The 24007-nt window shown below is 33.7% G+C and overlaps 7 protein-coding genes across 12 annotated transcripts in view; 3 read left to right on the forward strand and 4 right to left on the reverse strand.

Annotated features, from left to right (window-relative positions):
* LOC105828135 (polycomb protein Asx) overlaps positions 1-6508 on the reverse strand; it is a 9502-nt gene extending 2994 nt beyond the window's left edge. The window contains exons 1-6 of one of the 3 annotated variants that reach the window (XM_012666350.3): positions 6344-6508; positions 5219-6116; positions 3227-3486; positions 1948-3078; positions 1529-1801; positions 1-556 (exon numbers count right to left, since the gene is read on the reverse strand). The exon at positions 1-556 is cut by the window's left edge and continues 335 nt beyond it. In XM_012666350.3, the coding sequence (XP_012521804.1) occupies positions 1-556; positions 1529-1801; positions 1948-3078; positions 3227-3486; positions 5219-5588 (2590 nt within the window). In that variant the 5' untranslated portion in view covers positions 5589-6116; positions 6344-6508. Of the gene's footprint in view, positions 557-1528; positions 1802-1947; positions 3079-3226; positions 3487-5218; positions 6244-6343 lie in introns of those variants that run through there. The other 2 variants (XM_036282538.1, XM_036282539.1) reach the window with 2 other exon arrangements.
* A 1116-nt stretch (positions 6509-7624) lies between these two features.
* Positions 7625-9693, forward strand: LOC105828311 (protein ALP1-like). Its single transcript, XM_012666574.3, has 3 exons — positions 7625-8246; positions 8619-8856; positions 8949-9693. The coding sequence occupies exons 1-3, from the start codon at positions 7924-7926 to the stop codon at positions 9654-9656; spliced, it is 1269 nt and encodes a 422-aa protein (XP_012522028.1). The 5' UTR covers positions 7625-7923; the 3' UTR covers positions 9657-9693.
* Positions 9694-9706: 13 nt separating this feature from the next.
* LOC105828309 lies at positions 9707-11525 on the reverse strand. The gene is made up of 6 exons (XM_028191122.2): positions 11237-11525; positions 10895-11030; positions 10577-10819; positions 10319-10490; positions 10120-10217; positions 9707-9978 (listed from the first exon to the last, which is right to left on the reverse strand). The coding sequence occupies exons 1-6, from the start codon at positions 11246-11248 to the stop codon at positions 9749-9751; spliced, it is 891 nt and encodes a 296-aa protein (XP_028046923.1). The 5' UTR covers positions 11249-11525; the 3' UTR covers positions 9707-9748.
* A 988-nt stretch (positions 11526-12513) lies between these two features.
* Positions 12514-15199, forward strand: LOC105837795 (26S proteasome regulatory subunit 8). 3 transcript variants are annotated; one of them, XM_012682898.3, is made up of 7 exons: positions 12514-12635; positions 12718-12747; positions 12827-12971; positions 13525-13935; positions 14076-14302; positions 14390-14665; positions 14869-15009. In XM_012682898.3, exons 2-7 carry the CDS (start codon positions 12730-12732, stop codon positions 15007-15009), a joined length of 1218 nt encoding a protein of 405 aa, XP_012538352.1. In that variant the 5' UTR covers positions 12514-12635; positions 12718-12729. The 3 variants fall into 3 exon arrangements, with proteins under 3 accessions (XP_012538352.1, XP_012538342.1, XP_012538334.1); XM_012682888.3 differs by having other exon boundaries at positions 12555-12635; positions 12696-12747; XM_012682880.3 differs by having other exon boundaries at positions 12580-12747; positions 14869-15199.
* Positions 15200-15470: 271 nt separating this feature from the next.
* On the reverse strand, positions 15471-16864 carry LOC105837776 (peroxisomal biogenesis factor 3). Its single transcript, XM_012682843.3, has one exon. It carries the CDS (start codon positions 16834-16836, stop codon positions 15694-15696), a length of 1143 nt encoding a protein of 380 aa, XP_012538297.1. The 5' UTR covers positions 16837-16864; the 3' UTR covers positions 15471-15693.
* On the reverse strand, positions 16832-17973 carry LOC105837780 (mitochondrial import inner membrane translocase subunit Tim8 A-like). The gene is made up of 2 exons (XM_012682858.3): positions 17689-17973; positions 16832-17136 (listed from the first exon to the last, which is right to left on the reverse strand). The coding sequence occupies exons 1-2, from the start codon at positions 17779-17781 to the stop codon at positions 16945-16947; spliced, it is 285 nt and encodes a 94-aa protein (XP_012538312.1). The 5' UTR covers positions 17782-17973; the 3' UTR covers positions 16832-16944.
* A 1590-nt stretch (positions 17974-19563) lies between these two features.
* On the forward strand, positions 19564-23675 carry LOC105837768 (golgin subfamily A member 5). Of its 2 annotated transcripts, XM_012682831.3 has the most exons (7): positions 19571-19948; positions 20538-20980; positions 21301-21745; positions 21830-22034; positions 22106-22345; positions 22523-22756; positions 22828-23675. In XM_012682831.3, the coding sequence occupies exons 1-7, from the start codon at positions 19803-19805 to the stop codon at positions 22885-22887; spliced, it is 1773 nt and encodes a 590-aa protein (XP_012538285.1). In that variant the 5' UTR covers positions 19571-19802; the 3' UTR covers positions 22888-23675. The 2 variants fall into 2 exon arrangements, with proteins under 2 accessions (XP_036138713.1, XP_012538285.1); XM_036282820.1 differs by having other exon boundaries at positions 19564-19948; positions 22523-23675.
* Positions 23676-24007: the final 332 nt, after the last annotated feature.

Consider the following 24007-nt stretch of genomic DNA (forward strand, 5'->3'; position numbering starts at 1 on the left):
TTGTAGCCGGGAGAGTATTTTGCACTTGACCTTGCGTCGCAATTGTGTTCTGATTCACATTATTGTGTGTACTGTTGTTTTGAGTATTTATTTGAGTGATGGTATCCTGCGCTCGTATCATGTTAACCTGTGCAGTATTGGTTTGTTGGGGCTGAAGTTGAGCTGAGATCGTAGACGTATTATTTGCCAGCGAGGACGTCGTCTCTTGTTCCGGATTAAAACTCGCTTGCACAAATCTGATTGACTGCAATTGTGGAAACGCGATGATCGGCGGACTTTGCGACTGCAAGCTCTTCATGACGCAACTGCTTCCCGGCGTGCTGATAGCTAACCCATCCGATTGAAACGTGGTTCCTTGAACAACTGGTAACTGAATACAGTTAACAGATTCCACATTGGTATCCGCGTTAATAAACTGTTGCGAAGACGTCGTGGAATCGGTCGTTGTGGAGGTCTCACTGCACTCATCTTGCGTCGTTACTGTGATATTAGCCGCTACAGATCCATCAAGAGCAGCTGCCACCAAAGGCCAAGGTACCTGCAATTCTTCTTGCGTCTTTGAAAAAAAATAAAAATGTACATATAATTTTTTTTTTTTTAATTAACACGGGATACTTGAAAAAATAAGTAAGATTAATCAATTACTACAATAATTCTTTTTATACTCTGTTCACATAAAATCTTTAAATTTTTATATTTTTATAATTTTATTTGATATAGATATATCATGTTTTAATTATTTCTCAGATAATCCATGATATGAAATCACACAATCTAACCATCTGTATTTTAAAAAGCTTGTTTTTCACTTATTCCTTCTTATAACTTTAAACAATTACTAACTTTGACATTCTCTTTATTATTTTTTAATTTTACTTTATTGTTCTTCAAAGTGACTCTCAAATAATTTTATAAACTGTACATTGTTTCTTATTTGTGATTATGTAAAATTTTAATTTATATTATCTTGTTCTCTGTAAACATTCCGATTTATTTTAAGTACATGATTAGCCTAAACTGGAATATACTAATATTTTATATCTTTAAGAATTAAATTATTTTTTTATAACTTTATATAATTAAATGGTTAATGCTAAAACCATTTAGAATGCTAAAACGTAATATAATAAATACATAATAAATAACCATGACATAACAAAAACAATAAAAAGCACAAATATTTCGACTCACAATTCTAATCCTCTTCATTGCGAAATTTTCACAAAAATGTTGGAGTATGTTAAAGCGTTGTCACATCATTCGGAATGCAGAGCTTGGTATACAGCTTATACAGTAAATTTTTTTGTAAAGTGTCAAACATCGTTAAGAATGCCGTGGTTAATTGTGCATTAAATTTTCGTAGTCAATTAGTGAGTAAATTTCGCAAATATCAATCCAGAATCTATTGATGTTATACTTTTAAATGAAAAAAAGGTGAAATAATTTTTTAACTTTTACTGATGTCATTGATATGATATAAATAGTACTAATATTATGTACTAATAATGATGTTTCTATATATACTTACTCTAGTGTTATTACTGATGTTATTAACAGTCGGATCCACTGTCCAGCTACATTCTAACATTTCAGAACAGACGTAATTGTTTGCTTCTCGTAAAGCTTCTTCCTCATTGCCAGCATTTACATCCGTAGTATCTTCAGTTTGACCAGATACCACTTGTGGTTCGGTTACTTCTGCATTGGTTGAAGCCATTTCCATTCCCTCAAGAATGGGATATATTATTTCTTCTGGACATCCCGAAATCTCCTCGTACATTTCCCGCATTTCTCCTCGTACCTAAAGAATGTGATTGATAGTTTTTTCTATGGCAACATGGAGACACAAGATAGTAATAATTTTTCCCTTTTTTTGCCATCTATTGAGATTGTGCTTATGACCCATTTACGATCTCAATAGCACTTTTACAGGGTTAAAACTCTTACCTCGAGTTCGTGGATACGCTGTAATGTCTCACTGTCGATTTCCATTCCCTCTGGAATTTGCGACTCGCTGTCTGCTGGATTTTCATGGGATGTCTGCGTCATCTCGGTCTGATCGCTATTCAACAAACTGGTGTCCTCTATTACAATATCCGCGGGCCTAACTTGATCCTGCGGCGATGAGCTTTCAAGGATACTTGTGGTTTCGCAATCCGATATCTGATAAATCTGATCGCTGGATATTTGCGAGATCTGTTCCTTTGAAATCTGCGAGATTTGATCTATGGATGTTTGTGATATATATTCACTGGATAATTGCGAAATTGATTCGCCAGACGTGTGCGATGCACGTTCTATCTGTTCGCTTGATCTGGGCGACGAATTGTCATCGGGCAGTAGCACAGTGTCCTCTTCTGACGCTTCAATCATGTTATTTTCCATAGGTTGTAAGTTTTTCTCGCTGGAGGGAAAATCTGTTTCTTCCTCGTATACATTCGAGATGGCCTCTTCGCATATTTGTCTCGCAATGTCACTAGCCTCAATCATATCTTGTTTTTCACAGATATCTGTGATCTTGTCAACTTCTTCTATTTTACTTTCATGCATTTGAATATCTTCCATCACTTCCATGGAATTCATCTGCATAGAATCATCTAAATCATGTTTCTCATCGGTCACATTATCCGATAACGGATTGTAATCCAAAGGCATCAAATTCTGTTGCACCTCTTCAGAATTAACCAGATCGTCGGAACTCTTTATGCTGATTTCGGTCTTGCAGCTAGTGTCGACTTTATCCTCTGTCATCACAATGGGACTGACGGCATGTTCCGATGTAGGAATATCCACATTGGATTCCAGACGAAGTCTTAAACTTGAACGCGTTACTGCACCACTAGAACGCGACTCAGTAATATAATGGAGATTCGATTTAAGTTTAGGCTCTCGTTTCTCCCCCCATATCGGTTCAAAATGCTTCACTTTCCATGGATCTAACTTATTCTTGTCTCGTTCCGCTTCCATTTTCAGACGTTGCTGATTCTCCGGTGTGAATTCTCCCTCTGCTAAACGTTTTCGCCATTCTAGGCAAGCTCTTGCAAAAAATTCATTGTTCAATCCAGAAATAGCAGCATCCTGTAAAGTGTAACAGAATAAAATAAGTTAAATTTTCTTATCAATTTTATTAGATTAAATTTTGTTAAAAAAGAGTTTGAAATTTCCAAACAATTCACAAATTAATGTAATTCAATAGTACATATTATTAAGAAATTATGCTTAGTACCTGTCTATCTACAGCAGGCAGAAGCTGCGCAAGCTTCCGTTGATATAATGGAGGCAAGCCTTGAAACGTATGCCTATTTAACAGCGCGCGTAAGCTCGTACTTGCTAATATACTCGCTGGAGATTCCAAATCCACGAGACCAGCTTCTAATTGCGCGGTTGCGGACAGTCTCTTTGTAGATCGCCTGCGACTTGACTTTAAGCTAAATCCAGGTAAACTTGCCAACACTTCTCTCATCGTGGCAGCAGGTTCTTCAGCTGCTATACTCGTACAAAGTAAAAATTATTTTAGACGAGCTATTATTATATCGACAATTAAAAATTAAAACTGTCCATTACAATTATATTTTTATGTTTTATACATTAAAAATCTAAAAAAATACATATAAACTGTTTTGCAATAATTGTTTGCTCAAATTATGATAGTATTTCAATATTGTGTAGTATAATTATAATAGTCTGTATATCTGCAACAAATATGCTGAAAACTAAAATATTTATGTCAAATATTGATTAAAGTTTTCTTCTAAATTAATAAAATAAGTGAATTTAAATATTAACTTAAAAGAGAGAGATCACAAATTTCTGTAAACATATTATAGTTAAGAATATATATCAAAATGTAGTACCAATTATAACATATATTTAACCATTTATATATACTTAATTTTAAAAATCTGTTATAATTTTTCATAAACATATAATTAATAAATTTGAAATTGATTGACATTGAAACATAATATCAATTATGACATATAATATATTCAGATATTTTAGGTATTTCAGATTTTTCAAATGTTGTATCAATATAATATGTAAATAAATGTATAGCAAAATATGTTAGTTTATAATGTTATATTTTTTTCTCTTTTTACTTTATTTGACAGACTAAAGACAAATCTTGTTTTTGCTCCTAACTTTTTAATACTAATAAAATATTAATAAAAAAAATTATAACACGTTCTACTTATAATTGTATATACCAAATTTATTAACCATAATAATTAGCTACAAAATACAGAAATTTTTAATTCTCCAGAAATCTTCTCTTTTATAACAAATCAACACATGTAAAAAATTGTCAAAAATTTGAAACTTTTTACAACAAATCTAATGTTACTCTAATAATAAGAAACTATGTATTCATTCATTGTATAGTGTGCTGTCTAGGTTTTATAGTTTTAGACTTAAAAATGTTTGATGCTTATAGCTGTTTCTAATTCTCACTTTACAACCATTTTCTTATAGCAAGTGATTTCAGAAAGATTGTTAAAAATTGTTGGGATGTTACTCATAATCTCATAGGACGGGATTCATAGACCGATCTTAAGCTCAAGCATTGCCTTAAGTCTAGCTTCGAGCCGACTTGAGACTTACTTAACCAATGAAATAACAGCATTGACGTCTCAAGATCGTGCTTAAGCTGGAACTTGAATAAGATTCGACTATGAATTCCGGCCATAGATAATGACAAAAATTATTCACAAATTAAATAATACTTTTAATACTATATATATTCTATTTTTTATATTGTATAATACATTTTTGAAAATTAATTATATAAATTTACTTAGAATATATATATAATTGTACTTTTTTTACATATTATTATATATATTCATATACCACGATTTTAGACTTCTAGACTAGTCTGAAATTGTTTTTCTTGCCCCTGAAGACAAGTGTTATGCATCATGAGGAAACAGCTATGTAATAAGAACTAGAAACAGCCTAAACATCAAACACATTTCAATTTCAAGTCCAAAACTATAAATCCTAGGGTGCACTGATTTGTACTATTGATCGTTAACTCGTTGCGATCAGAACAATTTAATCATTTAATGTATTGACAATTTTGTCTAGTTGCTCAAAACAAATGTTACATCTCGCTACAACAGACAAGTGTTTAGAAAATCATAGAGTCCCTCATATAAATATAAAACAAGATAGAGATAGACAAAGTAAACAGTCGTATGACTGTGATGTAGATTACCAGTGTTGACATGCTGTACATTGTTGACAGGGGACGGTGGATCGTTCGGCGGCGGCGGTGGCAGCGGCTTGACGACGATCCTAGGCAACGTGCGGGAATTGCCTGCCGCTATCGTCGTGTTCTTCCTGCGCCTCTTCGCCTGCTGTCGTAACGCGTGCTTAATTACCTTCTTGCTGTGCACCATGCTGGAGTAGCCGGAGCACCCCGGGATAGTTTCGCATCCCTCGCCGCCCTTGCCGAGCTCAACGTCCGTGTCCATGGCGGCAGCAGCAGCAGCGGCGGCGGTAGCGGTGGTGCTTACAGCTTTGACGGCATCGTCGACGACGAGCGAGATGTCGGGGCACGCGATGTTGTAGGCCTGCCGCGGCATAACGTTAGAACGTGATGACGCACTGACGACGTCTCCGCTCGTCGTGTTGTTCCATCATCCTCCCGCGGATATTTTAGAGTTCACGAGTGTGTCCTCCTACCTCGTCGAGATATAAACATAACATCTCTTTTTCTTCTTCTTTCTTTCACTTTCTGTCTTTCTCCGTCTCTCTTACCAGTGGCGACCGAGTGACATTCTTATCCGGAACCCAGCCGAAATGCGCGGTAAAGGATCTCGGCGGAGATGTTTACGTCATTTCGTTCCGGGGATTCGCGAGTCCACGGGAATCACATCGAGCGGGAAAACGAGTTTATAACTCCGTCAGTTCGCATAGCGAAATGCCATCCGGAAAATTGATGAAGCTTCCGCTTCTTTCGGCCATACTGTATTTACATATTTATGCCGCGGAAACGTCGTCGAGGTAGACGCACGACTCGTTTGCATCGGCGACGTATATTGCGTATTGGAGTAATGCATACGCACGTATATATGTATACATATACATTATAACATTTTCGATGAAGCGGACTTGAGTCATGAAATAAGAAAATAATTGGTGGGAAATGAAAGGGAGAATTCTCATACCTTGGCAGAAAAGCAGAAAACGAATCAGGGGCTCGATTCTTGAATTCATTCGCAAGAAAACGTATGCGCAAATACCCGCTCTAACAGAAAAGTTGCAAGTTTATTGGTTAAAAGCCATACAATAGCCAATAAATTTCTAACTTTTCTGTAAGAACAGAATTTGTGAATACGTTTCTCTTGCGAATGAATTCAAGAATCGAGCCCCAGAACTCGCGTGAGTAGTCGTCGACAATTTTTTAGCGTTTTCGATCTGCCTGGGTTAATCGCTCCGGAAGCGATTAATGACATCATAAGACCAATCACAGCCATTCTTCTGAAAAAGGGAATGGCTGCGTTCAGCAGAAAAAGCAGCTTTGCAACTGTTGTAAAATTCTTTAACACGACTGGTTTATACGTTTAGATCTAACAGGAACTAAGAGCAAGAACCAATCGTGTTGAAGAATTTTACAACAGTTGCAAAGCTGCTTTTTTTGCTGAACGCAGCCATTAACTGTGATTAGTCAGTTCGACGCGCTGGATTGGGCGACCGTAACCGTAACCGGCTGAGGCCCGGTTCCACAACTCACGGTTAAATTAATTGGCCGATTATTCCATTGGAATTGACCAATCGTATTTGTTAATTTTGCTTAACGACAAATACGATTGGTCAATTCCAATGGAATAATCGGCCAGTTAATTTAACCGTGAGTTGTGGAACCGGGCCTGAATCAAGTACACGATTGGTCAAAACCTTAGGGCCTAAACACAATGTCAGGCAACAGGCAATAGGAACAGAAATAATGAAAGAGAGAAAAAGAGAAAGGATCTTCTTCTCTCTTTCTCTCTTTCTTTATTTCCTATTCCTATTGCCTGTTGCCTGGCATTGTGTGATGGCCTTTACTGTTATAATTATGTCAATTCATGTGTAAAGGCCTTTAAAGCCATTGCACATTTCCTTAATCGTAATCGTAAGATTTCGACCAATCATATTGCTCAAATTAGTCGTAACCGACTGAATTAATCAATCGTATTGCTCAATTTCTTACGATTACGATTAAGAAAATGTGCGTGCAATGGCCTTTATGTCATTGTGTGTGATAGCCCTTAAAGGTGGAAGCACATAAAATTACAGGAGCCATAGCCCTAGTTTACACCGAGCACTTGGTACGCGTATCAAATAGTAAATAACTAGTGAATGTGTTTAATCATTGGCTGATCAGCTTAAATTCACTACTTGAACTACATTCCAAAACGTCCTTTCCGAGGAAAATTTTACTCGATGTAATATAGGATACATTACGTGTATACATTTCGAGTAAAATTTTCCTCGGAAAGGACGTTTTGGAATGTAGCCTTGATACGCGTACCAAGTGCTCGAGCATAGGCCTTGTTTACATCGTTAAAACCTTGGTACGCGTATTAAGTTTGGTGCGCACCAAAACTTTAGTATGGGTGCGTTTACATCAAATGTACCAAGAGAAAAATATAATATGAATTTAATTCATATAATAACAACGAAAAAATACGAATAATGAAGTGTACGGCTAGGTTTTATATGTTTAAAAATTTACAATACATTTTCGAAGAAAACGAATGATAAATATGATAAAAGCAATTGATCAATTTTGATTATTCTTCTCATATTCAATTATGATTGGTCATTTTCTTATGGCTTAACGCTTATTACATCTATTGTAGACCCGACCAAAAGCTATTGCCTTCTAGTTTTCTACCTTTTCATAGAACGTTTCTTTGCTAGCTTTGAAACAATATGGAGGAATACATAACAGCTACAGTTAGAGCAGAGATTAAAAGACGACGCGCAGCTGTTGTAATTGCAGCTATGCATTTAATACAACAAAAGAAAAAAGTGTGCAAAAAGAAAAAATATTGGGTAGCACCTATTTTTAAAAATCGTTCAAGACACAGTTCCTTTTTTGCTTCGACCCCAAAGTTGATTTTAGAGGACATACAATTTCATAATTTTCGTATGACTGCAACTCAGTTGGAAGAATTATTGGGCATAGTTGGGTCAAAATTGCAGAAACAGGATGTGTCTATAACACCAGCTGAACGGTTGGCATTAACATTGAGGTTTGTTTGGTTTTTTTATCATAATGAAAATAATGCACACAAATGTAAAATAATAGATATATATGCTTTAGGGCCGGTTGTTCCAACTTCTTAGGGTCGGTTGTTCCAATTTCTTGGTAAACTTACCTACCAGGCAAACATGTGTCTATCTTCATTTCTTTTCTTATATAAATAAAGATAAACATATATTTACCTGATAGATAGGTTTACCAAGAAGTTGGAACAACCGACCCTCAATGTATAATGTTATATGTATTGTATATATGTTTTGGTATTACATATAACCATTTATACATTAAAGTGTATAATATTTATTATTACATCCGTGTGCATTGGATATGTATTACATAATATATACATAACATATTGTAGATATCTTGCATCCGGAGACTCCATGACATCAATGTCCTATCAATATCTTGTAGAAGTACCAACAGTGAGTAACATCATTCATGACACTTGTGCAGCACTATGGGATTGTTTGAATCCAATAGTTCTCCCAAATAAACTTCAAGAAAAAGATTGGCTGGATATTGCAAACAATTTTGAAATAAAGTGTAATTTTGCTCATTGTATTGGGGCCATTGATGGAAAACGTGTCATCATTCAAGTGCGTAAATTTATTATGTATAATGTTTTATATAATATAATTTAAAAGGAGGTATATTTTAAAGAAATAATTAAAATAATTTTTTGTTTTAGTGTCCTAATAATGATAGATCAACATATTTTAATGATAAATATTCTCATAGTATAGTTTTAATGGCTATCTGTGATGCGAATTATATTATTCGATTTGTGGACATTGGAGCATATGGACGACGAAGTGATGGCAGTATTTTCAGAGACAGCGCCATAGGACAAGCATTTGATGAAGGACAAATGGGCATTCCACAGCCAACAGTGGTTAGAGAAGGAGGATCTGTTCTACCATACTGTCTTGTGGGAGACGAAGCTTTCCCTTTAAAATCATATTTACTCCGTCCTTATCCTGGTAGAGATGGACTTATACCAAAACAAAGTATATACAATTATCGTCTCAGTCGTGCAAGACGAATGATTGAAAATACATTCGGCATTCTAGCTAGTCAATGGAGGATATACAGAAAACCGATTATCGCCAATCCTAAAAATGCAAAAATAATGATTTCAGCAACTATTTGTTTACATAACTGGCTTTGCCGACAGGACAGTAATATATATGTGCCTCCAACTTTGATTGATATCGATGAACCAAACTCTTTTACACCAGGATCTTGGCGAATAATAATGGAAGATGGTTGTGCATTTCGAAATATTAGTAACTGTGGATCAAACATGAGTGCAAAACAATGTGTAGACATTAGAAACAAATTTTGTGATTATTTCAATAATGAAGGAGTAGTAAACTGGCAAAATAATAAGATATAAGAATTGGTTTACATATTTTTATATTTTTGTAAAAAAATATGTTAATAATATTTCATTATTCAAAAAATATATTTTATATATTTAATATATAATTATAATTTCTTTGCGTTATTAATAACCTGCATTATTTTTAACATTACATCATCTGTTAATTGTGGATTCATCTCTCGAAGGTGAGCAACTACTAAATTACCAAACGCACTGATTTTATCTTGATTAGTGGTTGGAAGGTTGACTGTAATTGGATGACTAAGAATTTCGGTAAGTCGCTCAAAATGTCTCTCGCTGTCTGAAATTTCCGAATAATAACGCTTTCTACTATCTGCAACCACATTTTTAAATTATTTTCTGTTAAAAAATATTTTTACAAAGTCATGTTTTTTAGTAAGTATATAATGTCCCAAAAATTATATTTTATTTCTTAATACTTTTTATAATAAGATTACTAGTAAAATAAACTCACGTGATTCACTACAGTTACTGATAGTATCATTCATAGTTTCGTTATCAATACATTGGTCAATATTATGAACCTTAGTTGCTGAGATATTTGTTACAGTTCTGTAATATATAGTTTTAATTTAATTTGTATCAATAAATGTAAACAAAAATGTACTACTACATTAAAATCTATTTGTATGCTCGTAAAGTCATATACATACTCGCTTTCCAGTTGCATATCGCAAAGAAATTGCATTTGTTTATAGTGAATCCATTCTTTTCTGCTTAATGTTCTTGCTGAGCTACTCTGTTGCTGCTTACTTTTGTGATGAACTCTAAAAGTATCGCATAGCGATTTCCATCTCTTTTTAATAGTTGAAACATCCATTTTACCTAGAAAAGAAAAAATACATTTACATAAATTTTAATTCAACATAAACAAATTTTAATTAAGTTAAATTATGATTATTAGATGTTACCGTCTATTAATGCAGCTACTTCTTCCCATAATTTGTTTTTTATTCGCAGACTTCTTTCAGTAAGAGGAAGCTTAAAATTCCATAATGGAGGACGTTTATGAATTTCTTCAATTAAACGTTCCTCTTCTGTGACTTTTTTGTTTCGCCAATTATTTTCAGTCTCTTTATTTGGAACCTGGTTATCTTTCATAACAATTGTTTTTGAATCATTCACCAAACTCTCACGAATGATTTGTCCATCGTCTATATATTACATTAATTCTTTAATGCAATTTATATTTAATATATAACGCAAAAATATGTCATCTATACACTCACCAGTTTGAGGATAAAAATATAAATTTTCATCCACTTGGCAATGATTGTAACCCTCCAAACATGAATGGGAAGACATTTCTTGTTCATTACAAATAGTTTCGCATACACCACAGGTGTATGATATTATTAAAGTTTCCTACAAAAAATACAAATAAACATTATATTAAATAAATTAATTAATCTAACATAATCTAATCTAAAATAAGAAATCAATCTAACCTATACATATATTATCATACGTATACTATAATACATATTAATTTTGTTTCAATATTTATACCTTATTAAAATTTAATATTTTCAAACTTTTTATTTTATTCAAAATATATTTTATTATTTTACCTGTTTCATCATAACGTCGATTTTGTATTTTGTGTTTGGCGTTGTTTCGCTAATGGCTGAACTAAGTCGAACTTTTAACGTGTTTTCGCTACACGGAAAAAAGTTTGGCACTACAGAAGCACCAACTAGTGTAACAGCTGTACGAAATGAGAGTGCGCTGTTGTACTTCTCTTTGGCACGGCAGTTCTCTCAGTTTGGGAGCCCTGCTGTCCCAATCGGGAGCCCTGCTGTCCCAATCTCGCACCGCAGCATTCCTAACCTTAAAGTGCAGTGGTTGCCCCATCAGGGTGGGGAGAACAGTTCTCCCGGCGCTTAGTGCTGCCAGTTACCCAAAACTGGCACTCTGTAGTCCTAAATGCGAGGTGGCGCTGCACTACCACCTATGATGCAGCAGTAGTGCCAAACTTTTTTCCGTGTATCGACATATATATAATGGACCGCTTGATGTAGTGGAAGGCACTGGAAGGGAAAGTTGAGCGAATAAAGTGAGAGGCAAGATAGGTTGCAGTCTCTTCTGTCTCTTTCTAGTAATTCAATTGATTCGTATTGAACACGTGGTTAAGGCCGGATCTACAATAGGTGTAGTAAGCCTTATGCCATAAGAAATTGACCAATTATAATCAAATATGAGAAGAATAATCGAATATAATTGGTTAATTCCTTATGGCTTAAGGCCTATTACACCTATTGTAGATCCGGCCTTACGCCACATACGCCAGTACGCTATACATGCTGGCCCCATGTGACTGCACCCTAATCCGCTTCATAGGACCTTAATAACCTTAGGCCTGGGGCCCGATTCTTGAAGTCATTCGCAAGAGAAATGTATACGCAAATACTCGCTCTAACAGAAAGTTGTAAGTTTATTGGTTAATAGCTATACAATAGCCAATAAATTTTCAACTTTTCTGTAAGAACAGAATTTGCGAATACGTTTCTCTTGCGAATAAATTCAAGAATCGAGCCCCTGGGGCCCGATTCTTGAAGTCATTTGCAAGAGAAACGTATACGCAAATACTCGCTCTAACAGAAAGTTGTAAGTTTATTGGTTAATAGCCATACGATAGCCAATAAATTTCTAACTTTTCTGTAAGAACAGAATTTGCGAATACGTTTCTCTTGCGAATAAATTCAAGAATCGAGCCCCTGTTCTTTTTAGCTGCACTGCTACACTGGTGCAACAAGTTAAAGTAAGATAAATATATTTTTTCTCATTCTAACTTACTGCACCAGTGCAGCAGTGCACCGAAAAAGAACAGACCAAATGACTTGCACTAGTTCAGTTCAGTTCAGTTCTAGTGCAATCCCCGTGTAGGAACAAAAAACAAACCTCATATAAATTGAGCTTAATGTCGGCGGAGAGGAGTGACGAGTAAAAAGCGATCCTGATTTGGGCAAAGTAAGGTTAAGTCGTGTCTTTCTTTAATTAAATAATAATCTCTTGAATATTTATCTGTAGAACATTTATTCAATTCAATCAGGTTTTGTCAATCATGACGCTTACAAATAAGGTAAGAAAAAAATTTTAATAATATTATGCGCAGCGACTAAAAATACTTTATCTATAATTCAATACTCAAAATTTTTTAGATGGATATAGATGAGAAAAATGCTAAAGGAGAGGGCTTTAAACCTTATTATATTACGAAAATTGAAGAATTGCAGTTAATTGTTGCTGAAAAGAGTCAAAATTTAAGGAGACTGCAAGCACAGCGTAATGAACTCAATGCGAAAGGTATTTATTTCGACTTAACAACACAAATTTCATTGTTACAAGATTCATAAAAAATCGAAAGTTAGACAATTAACCAATTAAATAGTTTACAACTCAAGCAACACAGTTTATAACTTAACTTAGTTAATTTCATACGAGTTATTTTTTTAACTTTAGTTAGCTATTTTTAAAACATAAACTTACAACTTTTTTCTCAAGGTAAAAATTTACCTATATAAAAAGAGAAAATAATGAAAATATCCATTTCCATGTAAAAATGTTTTTTGTTATTTCATAAAAAATTAATTTAATATACAAATAAAATATTAAATTTATTTGATTATTTATGTTGTTTTATTATTTAGTGATCTAATTTTTAAAAATAATTTAATATCAATGCTTTTAAAATAAACTTTTAATATAACATAAGTTAATTTACTTTAAATGCAATTTTTAACTGAGTTGGTTTTTTATACAAGTTTTAATTTTGTAAAATTTAATTTAAAAAAAAAACTAATTTAACCTGCTGTAAAAGTACTGGGTAAGGAAATTTTTTAAATATGGGTTTTTTTAGTACGCATGTTACGGGAAGAATTACAGCTCCTACAGGAACAGGGTTCCTATGTAGGAGAAGTAGTAAAACCTATGGACAAGAAAAAAGTTCTGGTCAAAGTACATCCAGAGGGCAAATTTGTAGTAGACATCGACAAGAATATCGACATCAATGATGTGACTCCAAACTCGCGTGTTGCTTTGCGCAATGAAAGCTATACTCTACATAAGATATTGCCAAATAAAGTTGATCCGCTTGTCTCCCTTATGATGGTAGAAAAAGTGCCAGATTCTACATACGAAATGGTGGGAGGTTTAGATAAACAAATAAAAGAAATAAAAGAGGTCATAGAGCTACCGGTCAAGCATCCAGAATTGTTTGATGCTCTAGGAATTGCACAGCCTAAAGGCGTACTGCTGTATGGACCACCGGGTAACAATATACTATATTAGATTTTAAAAAATATATATATATATATATATATGAAACCCTTATTTTATTGTAATTTTATGTATATTTTATGTTATAAAATTGCTTACCATTTTTTATGATATCGATACTAAATGTTTTAGGTACCGGCAAGACTCTACTTGCGAGAGCAGTCGCACATCATACGGAGTGCACTTTTATTCGCGTATCTGGATCTGAATTAGTACAGAAATTTATTGGTGAGGGATCGCGTATGGTTCGTGAACTCTTCGTCATGGCGAGAGAACATGCGCCGTCTATAATATTCATGGATGAGATCGATTCTATTGGAAGTTCACGAATTGAGTCTGGATCTGGTGGTGATAGTGAAGTATGTATAGAATACAAACAGTTATACATGAATGTAACAAATGTATAGTTTTACACTTCTTAATTATCTCATAAATTATACTTTTAGGTACAACGTACTATGTTGGAATTGCTTAATCAACTGGATGGTTTTGAAGCAACAAAGAACATAAAGGTTATTATGGCTACAAATAGAATCGATATTTTGGATCCAGCATTGCTGCGACCCGGGCGTATTGATCGTAAGATCGAATTTCCACCTCCAAATGAAGAGGCTAGATTGGACATCTTGAAGATTCACTCTAGAAAAATGAATTTGACTCGTGGAATAAATCTAAGAAAGATAGCCGAACTCATGCCTGGTGCATCAGGAGCAGAAGTCAAGGTAATGAAAAAAAACCTATCTTACGCTCATAATTGTCAGTATTGTTTTAATTTTGATAAGGTTTTGGAAGATTTTGTTATTTTTATAATAAAAAATCAAAGAGGTTTGTCAAATTCTCTGACTTGCAATAATTAGGATATTTGTGTACATGATTTAAAATATTATTATAGGATATTTGCGCACATTTTAAAATTTTATTATAGGGTGTTTGTACGGAAGCTGGAATGTACGCTCTTAGGGAACGTCGAGTTCACGTGACTCAAGAAGATTTTGAGATGGCTGTAGCGAAAGTAATGCAGAAAGATTCCGAAAAGAACATGTCGATTAAGAAGTTATGGAAATAATCAGCTTTGCAATTTGTGTCACATTAATAATCTTCAATCTACTATTACTTTTATGAGCGATTGTATTAACTAAATATAAAAGTAATCTATTTAAGATGTGTATAAACATAGAAACTTTATGTATAAGATTAGAAACAACACAATAAGACTTTATTACAGTATCAAAACAATAAAACTTTATTATATGAAATTATCAGTTATGATATTAAAAATACCATTATCATTATTAAATTCATAATTTAGTTAAAAATAGACTCTTGCTTAAATAATACAAATTTTATGTAGCAATATCATTGATTCAATCAATTTTTTAATAAACTTTTAGTTTTTAACAGCGCGAGTTGCTCTGTTTAAATATTTCATCATAAAATACAAGGAATCTGTTTGCTAATATAGATATATATATATTTAATAATTATATTCCTCTTGCGAGATGTAAACATTAATGAAAAAAAATAATAAAGCCATTCAACCATGTTTTAATCTGAAAACGTATATGTATATACATTAAAATTTCCTGCGATGCAAAATACCTTGTACCATACGAATTTATTTGAAAATCAAGTGTAATTATTGTTATATTCTATATATTGTCCCAAAGAACTGTTTATTGCTCCGATCGCACAAAGGAATAATTCTAATTCCTATTTAATTTTTAATAAAAATATTGACTCGCAATTAAATTCAACTAACTGCCTCGTAAAGATTCGCCCCGAGTGTTTTAAGGTCACTATTTAACATCAGACGTTGAAGCCAGTCCGATGCTATATCGTTCGGCGTTGGATTATCTGGAACCTGCCCGTTTACAATGGGAATAATTTTAGCCAGGGCCATGGTGGTTTTGTTAACATCTACAAATCCACTGGCGTCACTTGCGACTTCGGTGCGTCTCGTTAGAATCGAACTCTTACTGCTCGATTCTCCCGAAGTCGATGCTATGTTCTGTACATTGCTACTAATTTTAGGAGGCTCACTGAAGTACGCGGATATGTGATCCATTAATAAAACGAATCCACTTCTAATAGTTTTCTGCATTAAATCCTGCACCTCTTCGCTCTCCGATACGTCCAATATCTGATCTTTCAACTTCGAATAGATCGATGTGTCAATGTCCTCAGTGTTTTCTTGTATTGCGTGCTGCAGCATGTAGTAACTGAAGTTCTTTACAGGATCCCTCGTGCTGTCGGCAGACACAGAGGATATAATCGCCCAATAAATCTGTTCTAAATCTCTCAACGTTAATTGCTCCGTTAAAGACAGTGAGGCTGTGACCTCCTCAACTTTAGTCTTTATGAAATTACTCATCGTATAAATGCCTCCGTATATAAAGTTACTAGAAAGAGCCATGTATTTCTTTTGTATTTCATTGCCAACAGTTTCGTTATCCGTATTCTGCACGCCTTTGTATATATGTCCACTAAGCAAATTGAGTTGAATTCTAAGGAACGTAACTAGCATTGTGTAAGAATAAATTATCACGGCCGATCGGGTGATCGCCAACACCTTTAGTTCGCTCCAGGACGTTATCTTGTCGGCAGAGCCATCCCTGAGCCGATTTATGATGACCTCTGTATTGTTTCCCTCAACCACGGCATTTCTCAGGGTCACTGCTAGAGACGATATCATCTGATTACACGTGCGCTCGGTGCTCTCGTAGTACTGCCGCTTCTTTGTGGTCTCCATGAGCATCCTTATTTCATTCTCCTGCCACTCCCGCAGCTTACGCTGCGTGTACCGCGTCAGGAAGATGACACTGCTAATGACGACGCCCCCAAATATAAACTTACGCCTGTGGCGACTCAAGAATCCCCGAATGCTTGAAAACATGTCTAATTATTCGTTTATGTGATTCTGGTACACACGTCCAACAATATTACAGGGTTATTTAAGTATATGTGTGACAAGTTTTGATACATAATACACAGATCAATACATTCATTCCATGTTATCTGACTCGGAGTGCATTCTTGTGGCAACGTGCTGTATTCGATTTGTAATATAATTGGTGGTGTCAATGAATCTCTCTACGCAGTTCACAAGACACTTATGAACCTTGGGCTCCAGACGTAGTGATGGCTTATCCATACAAATCTCCCAGCAGAGACCCGTTAATTCATGTACCAGCCCCTAAAAATATTATGCCTGATTATGTAATTCAGAGAAGAGATGAAAAAAGTAAAATATATTTTAAGCAGTGACAGTGGTATGTTAGAAATTGGAATTGTTAATAAGTTTTTTACCTAAACTTATATTGTTTATTTCTTTTTCAATAAAAGACAAAAAAGGAAAGAAATAATGAAAAAAATTAGGCTGAAAAACTAACGACCTAATCATAAAGAATGAATACAAGAATAACATAAATATTATAAATGAAGTCTCCTCTTGGCTTATAAACTAAAGTAAAAGAATTCTGATTAATTATAATTTGTTTGCTGTTTTTCACAGACATTAACGTCGTTTAAAGAAAAAATACATACACGTGATAAAACAGATTAAATTTACATTTTCAAGTGTGTCAGCAGAATTAAGAACATATCATTTTTTGAACTTCACCAAAATTAGAGATAAATATATTATTGGTAATATTTATATATTTTATTTTTTACTAATCATGTCTTTCATATTACAAAGTGCGAAATAAAATAACCACGAATTTATGCGCGCAATTGAAAAACCAACCTGGAACTGTTGCTTCTTCGTCTCGGTCTCGATAAAATGCTGCAACTGATCATCTAGGACAACCTGCGTGTCCGAGTTTTCCATAAGACTCATACTTTGTATCCTCGCGTTCGTATATTTGCATTAATGTTTTTTTGCAAATGTTCGACCTCTCGTAAAGTATCTTGTGCAATATAACGATACTCGGAAACGGTTTACGTATTCGCAAGAAAAGCCTCTCTGATAATTTGCTATCAACGGTACTTCAAGCCGTTCATCATGCGTAGACCAGCGTCGACAATGAACGAGTTTTAAGCCGGTTTGCCTGCCATTGGTTGCGTCCAGCAGAAAAAGAATATTTTTGCAAATGTGTAAAATTCTTTTATATACGATTGGTTAATACATTTAGGGAGAATTCACACCTTGACAGAAAAAGCATAAAAGCAGAAAACCAATCAGAACTCATATTAAGAAGAATTTACACCTTGAGGCTGTTCTTTTTAGCTGCACCGCTACACTGATGCAACAAGTTAATAGGACTGTTCGCGTTACTTGCACTTTTCGCACTCGACATTTTCGCTTTCTCTTTCTCCAGTGCTCGAGTATATTTATCTCGTTTAAAGTGTAAAAAATTTTGGGGATTTCAGCAACGCGAACAAACCTATTGGTATATTCACCCAAACTTGCATAAGCGCATAAGCATATGCATAAGAAATTCGATTGGTCTATTTTCTTATGTAAATGCTTGTAGACCAATCAATTTTCTTATGTATAATGCTTATGCGCTTATGTAAGTTTATGTGAATATTCATTAAGGGTGTGTTCGAGGAGACGCTATTAGCGCTATCAGCATCAGTTTATCCTTGTTCTACTTTTAATGAGTAATGAAGGCTGTGTTCCAAAATTCACTGCCAGTACTGAAAATGTATAGTATGTGTAACGTGGACTATAGATTTTCAGTACTGGCAGTGAATTTTGGAACACAGCCGAAGATGGACTGATGCTGGTAGCGCTAATAGCGTCTCCCCGAACGCACCTTAAGGCCCGCGCACACACTTTGCATTAGCCCTCGTCTACAATAAAGATTTAAGCTTTAAGCCGCAAGAAATTAACCAATCACAATCGAGTATTCTTATAAAAATCTACTGTGATTGGCCAGTTTCTTACGGCTTAAAGCTTAAATCCTTCATTGTAGACTAGGGCTTACGCATAACGTATGTATACATATGTATAAGCAAATTGATTGATCCATAAGCAAATTCAACCAATTGAATTTCTTATGCATTTATGTTATGGGCATCCGCACAGATTTCTGCATAACACGAAATGCATAATGTATAAAAGAATCAATCAATCAGAGTCGTCTATTTCCCTCCCCAGGATAGAAATAAAGACCTCTGATTGGTTAATTCTCTTATGCATTATGCATTATGCATTATGCAGAAGTCTGTGCAGCGGCCCTAAGGGCCTAAACACAATGCCAGGCAACAGGCAATAGGAACAGAAATAATGAAAGAGAGAAAGAGAGAAAGGATCTTCTTCTCTCTTTCTTTCTTTCTTTCTTTATTTCCTGTTCCTATTGCCTGTTGCCTGGGGCTCGATTCTTGAATTCATTCGCAAGAAAACGTATGCGCAAATACCCGCTCTAACAGAAAAGTTGCAAGTTTATTGGTTAAAAGCCATACAATAGCCAATAAATTTTCAACTTTTCTGTAAGAACAGAATTTGCGAATACGTTTCTTTTGCAAATGAATTCAAGAATCGAGCCCCTGGCATTGTGTGATGGCCTTAACTCGCGTTGGCGAAATCGAGTCTTCATATATTTTTTCTCATTCTAACTGCATCAGTGTAGCAGTGCAGCAAATAAGAACAGACGATATGCTTATGTCCAATGTCCATGGCAATGTGTAGATCCGTTTGAGTACAGCGAGTGCGAATGAGTGCAGCTAAAGTGAACACGTTGCCTCAACAGCATTCTGTCATCGTCGCGCAGCAGTGTTCGAGAAAATTGAGAAGTGTGGTGCCGTGGTGCGGCTCGTCGGGCGTCAAGTGACGTCGAGCGTCGACACGATTTCACTCGCCCCCTTCGTCATCCTTTGTGCAGGATTTTTTATCAGTCCAATTCTCGCGTCGATATGGCCTGGCTGTCCGGTCTCGCTGATAAGGCAGAGAACCTGTTAAATAAAATCGACAAAAACACTGCGGCTGTCTTAAATAAGGATAAATACGAGATGCCGCAGGGTCATCTGTCAGAAGTTACGTGGCTCGCACCGGAATCTGGGTAATTGCGTTTATATGTCTGTTTTTCCAAGTTATTACTGTTGTATTTGGATTAGTTGGCTATCCCGCGAAATGTCATTCTCGCTTCTCCTCATTTGTTTATAAAGTAAGGGCCGTTGTACAACAGCGCAAACGTAGTCGAATGTGGTTGTGAGACACAGTTTATGTTTGTTTCTATCGATGTTAATCTCAGTTTAACTTTCTTATCTTTTCCTGCTTTTACGAATAAAGAAAACTAAGATTAGAGTCAATTTACATTGATAGAAATGAGCAAATAACTTATAACACTTTACTATCACTTACAACTATATTTATGCTGTTGTAAAATGGCCTTTAATTGTAAATATTCTAAATTTATTTTATTAAAATATGTTTTGCAGCTTTGTTTTAACATTGCTAATGAAAAAGCACAGCCAATGAGAAAATATAATAAAAAATATAATAAAGGGAAAATATAACAAAAAATATAAATAATATATAAAAATAATATGTAATATTTAAATATAATACATAATATATAAAATAATATATAAAAATATAAATAAACATGTTAAGGAGATAAAAATAAAAAAATAAAATTTTCTCTTTAGGCTAAATGGAAGTGTGTCAAAGACACCTCTGTTGGGCTCTTCAGATCACATTTCTTATGCAGCTCCTACTTCGAGTTTGACTTCAGTAAATCTGTTAAATGTAACTGCGCCTAAAGAGGATGCGTTATTTACGTATTTGAATACGCCTAACCCGAGTCCAAAGAGGATAGTGGAATCTTTCAAATCCCCATCAACTACTTCGTCGTTATTGGTTGAACACCCTACCGATGACACAGATTCGGATCTGTCAATTCAGAGTGATCGAATTAGCCCAACTCCATCACACGTTTCGATAGAGATGATTTCCAACGCTTTAGATGATAAAGACACTGAAGTAAATTGCAAATTTATGGAAAATGCAAATTTATATTCATACAATGGTGATGTACAGACTTTAGATTGTGAAGATCTGGATAAATCAACAATAGGAGCTGCACAGAATGGTATGTCTTATTAATTTTTACATTGTATGTTATCAGAGTTGAGACTAGACATTTTGACACTTGAGACAAAAAATGTGCTTTTGGATAATAAAATAATATTTCTCTTATATAAGATATAACAAGAAGTTATATATAGTATTTATTGATATAAATTAATATAAATTGTTTAATATAATATTATATTAAAAATATATATTAATATTAACTTAATGAAAATAATAATCATATGTAGTCATCATGAATAGCATATTTATATAATTATTTTTGTGCTTCTTTAAAATTTTTACTACACATATTTTACTTTTTTTATTTTTATATAGAACACATAAATACGGAAGAGCATTCAAACGTATTCTATCCTCAACCTGGGTATAAAATAAAATCAAACAATTTGAAAGTAGATAATTTAAATCCAATTGATTCAGTAAGTAAACAAAAATATGTAAGAGAAATGGATAGCTATTTGGAGAAACAAAATGAATTTCTTGAGAAACAGACAGATTATCAAAAAGAAATTGTGGTTTTAAATGAAAAATTGAAAGCTTTGGAAATGGAAAAGCTGGAGCAGTCAAAGCAAATAGTAGATTTGCAATCTGTCATTGATAGAAATAAACAGGAGATAAACTCGATAAGATCTGAATTGGAACTGCATAAAGCTAGGGCACTGAAAACTTTACAAGAAAAGGAAAAACTTATAGCAGAACTGAAAAGTAATACACCAACAGCTATGGATGAAGCCACCATTATGGAATTGAATCAATTAAAGTAACATTATTAATATTTTACAAGTGTAATATTAATATCTGGTGATTATTTTATATGAACATAATCTATTATATTAAATCATAGGCAGGAACGTGACAGTGTCAGGGACGAAAATCAGCAAATGTGTCAGCAGCTGAAAATGCTGCGAGAAGAGCTAACAAATGCAGATCTGAATTTAGAAAAAATGAGACAAAAATTAGCCGAGACAAATTTACAAAATCAAGAGATTCTTACCAATGAAAGACGTCGAAGATTAGAAGCGGAAGATGACATGAAATTGCATTCTGAGGTGAATCATTTATTTATATATTTACAAATATTATATTTTTAATTAATAAATAAAAAGGGAAATTTTTTTAGGAAATAAGATCCTTGAAAGATGAATTAATTAGTCAACGTAATGGATTTAGTTTACAGTTGCAAAAACAAAATTCAGAAATTTCTAGACTTAAAATGCAGTTATCTATATCGGCGACACCGAGTAATGAAATGGATTCAAGAATAGCGTCTCTTACCCAAACTCTGGTTCTAAAACAGCAAGCATTGGAATGTTTGACGACAGAAAGAAATGCATTACGTCTTCAGCTTGAAAAAATTGAAGTAAATATAATAGCTTTTGAATTTTTTTGCAGAATATTTTTTCTGTGATACATTCATAAATAAAGCATTAAAGTTTTAATATTATAAAAAATTTAGCATTACATTTAGCATAAAATGTTTTCCTCTAAATATTTTTTATTCTGTGTATAATACATATTAATACAGTGTTGTTAACAGCATGAATATAGAAACGCTGCAGGCAATTTACGAAGAAACATATCGTACAACAATATAAACGATACGGATGATGCGAAAGCTCAAGTTCCTACGTTTTTAATGGAAACACCGTTTGATACGAGCGTTGCCAGAAGAATGAAGAGAGCTTATTCTTCATTGGATGCAATAAGCATTCGAACGGGAGTATTTTTAAGGAGATATCCGTTAGCCAGAATTTTAGTGTTGATTTATATGGTAAGTTTATACGTACGTGTCAATTGTTTTAATATAAATACTTCTGCGAAACATAATGTATATTTTTATAGGGAGTACTTCAATTTTGGGTTTTGGTAGTCCTCTTTTTCCAATCGCCAGAAGCTCATTAATATAAATTAGAGTATTAAGCTCTTTTTAAATAAGAAAATATGTTTATAAGAAATAAAATTTTTATGTAAATATCAGAAATCAATACATACATGGGGCGGATTAGAATGTGTACATAAGCATATCCTTATATATAAAATTATTGTTAAAGAAAAATTTAAATAAAATTTAGTAGTGAGTTACACAGGTGACATATTATGATTGTAAAATTGTATTTATTTTTTTACTACATATTTAAAATGGTATAATGTTAATAAGACTACAAATACGGGCAGCATTAAAGTACAATTAAGTGGTGATGAAACGAAAGATGTAAATAAGTTATGTATAATATTACTTTGTTCTTGTAATATAAGCATGTAACATAACATCAATTATAATCGAGTTCGAAATTTTTATGATAATAAAGACTATTCTTCCTAAAGAATCCAATATATACAAAGAGTATATATTCACACAATTACTTTTAAGTCTCACACAAGCTATACAAAATATATTGAAATACGATATAATTGCGAATATATTGCTCTGTTAAATATTAATTTCTTATTATAATATTTGATTCCGTTCTTTCTGATAGTAATATTAGAAGTAATTAAGCACAGTGATATGACAAGACATTATTTGTAAATGTTTTTATAATAGATTTTTTCTCGCATATACGCATGCACATACACACACAACACCCACGTCAATCATATGTAAGATTGGATTCATAAAATATTTTGTAATCATGTCGACGGTAAAATACTCTTATGTAAATACAGTAAATATTACGATGGACATCTAATCACTACTGAATCTAAATATTATTTAATCGCCTGTTATAGATATATTTGTATTGCTCCAGTGATTGGAAAGTAGCGCGTACATGCACCTTAGGCACAAATTCTCTCTATTCGCATACAGTTTGATTGAATAATGCTAAAAAGGATATATTTATCACATGACTTTCAGTATGAAATTTATTAGTTATATCCCTGAAATATATATGTATATAACTATGATTTTATCACACACAGTTCTAAAGTAGATTAAATGCGATATTAACATTGCTTTCAATTTGTTATATATAGATATCTCAAAATACATTGCGATCGTAAAATAAATAAGGATTTGTTA

This window comes from Monomorium pharaonis, chromosome 2 (assembly GCF_013373865.1).
Source record: "Monomorium pharaonis isolate MP-MQ-018 chromosome 2, ASM1337386v2, whole genome shotgun sequence".
Taxonomy (NCBI): domain Eukaryota; kingdom Metazoa; phylum Arthropoda; class Insecta; order Hymenoptera; family Formicidae; genus Monomorium; species Monomorium pharaonis.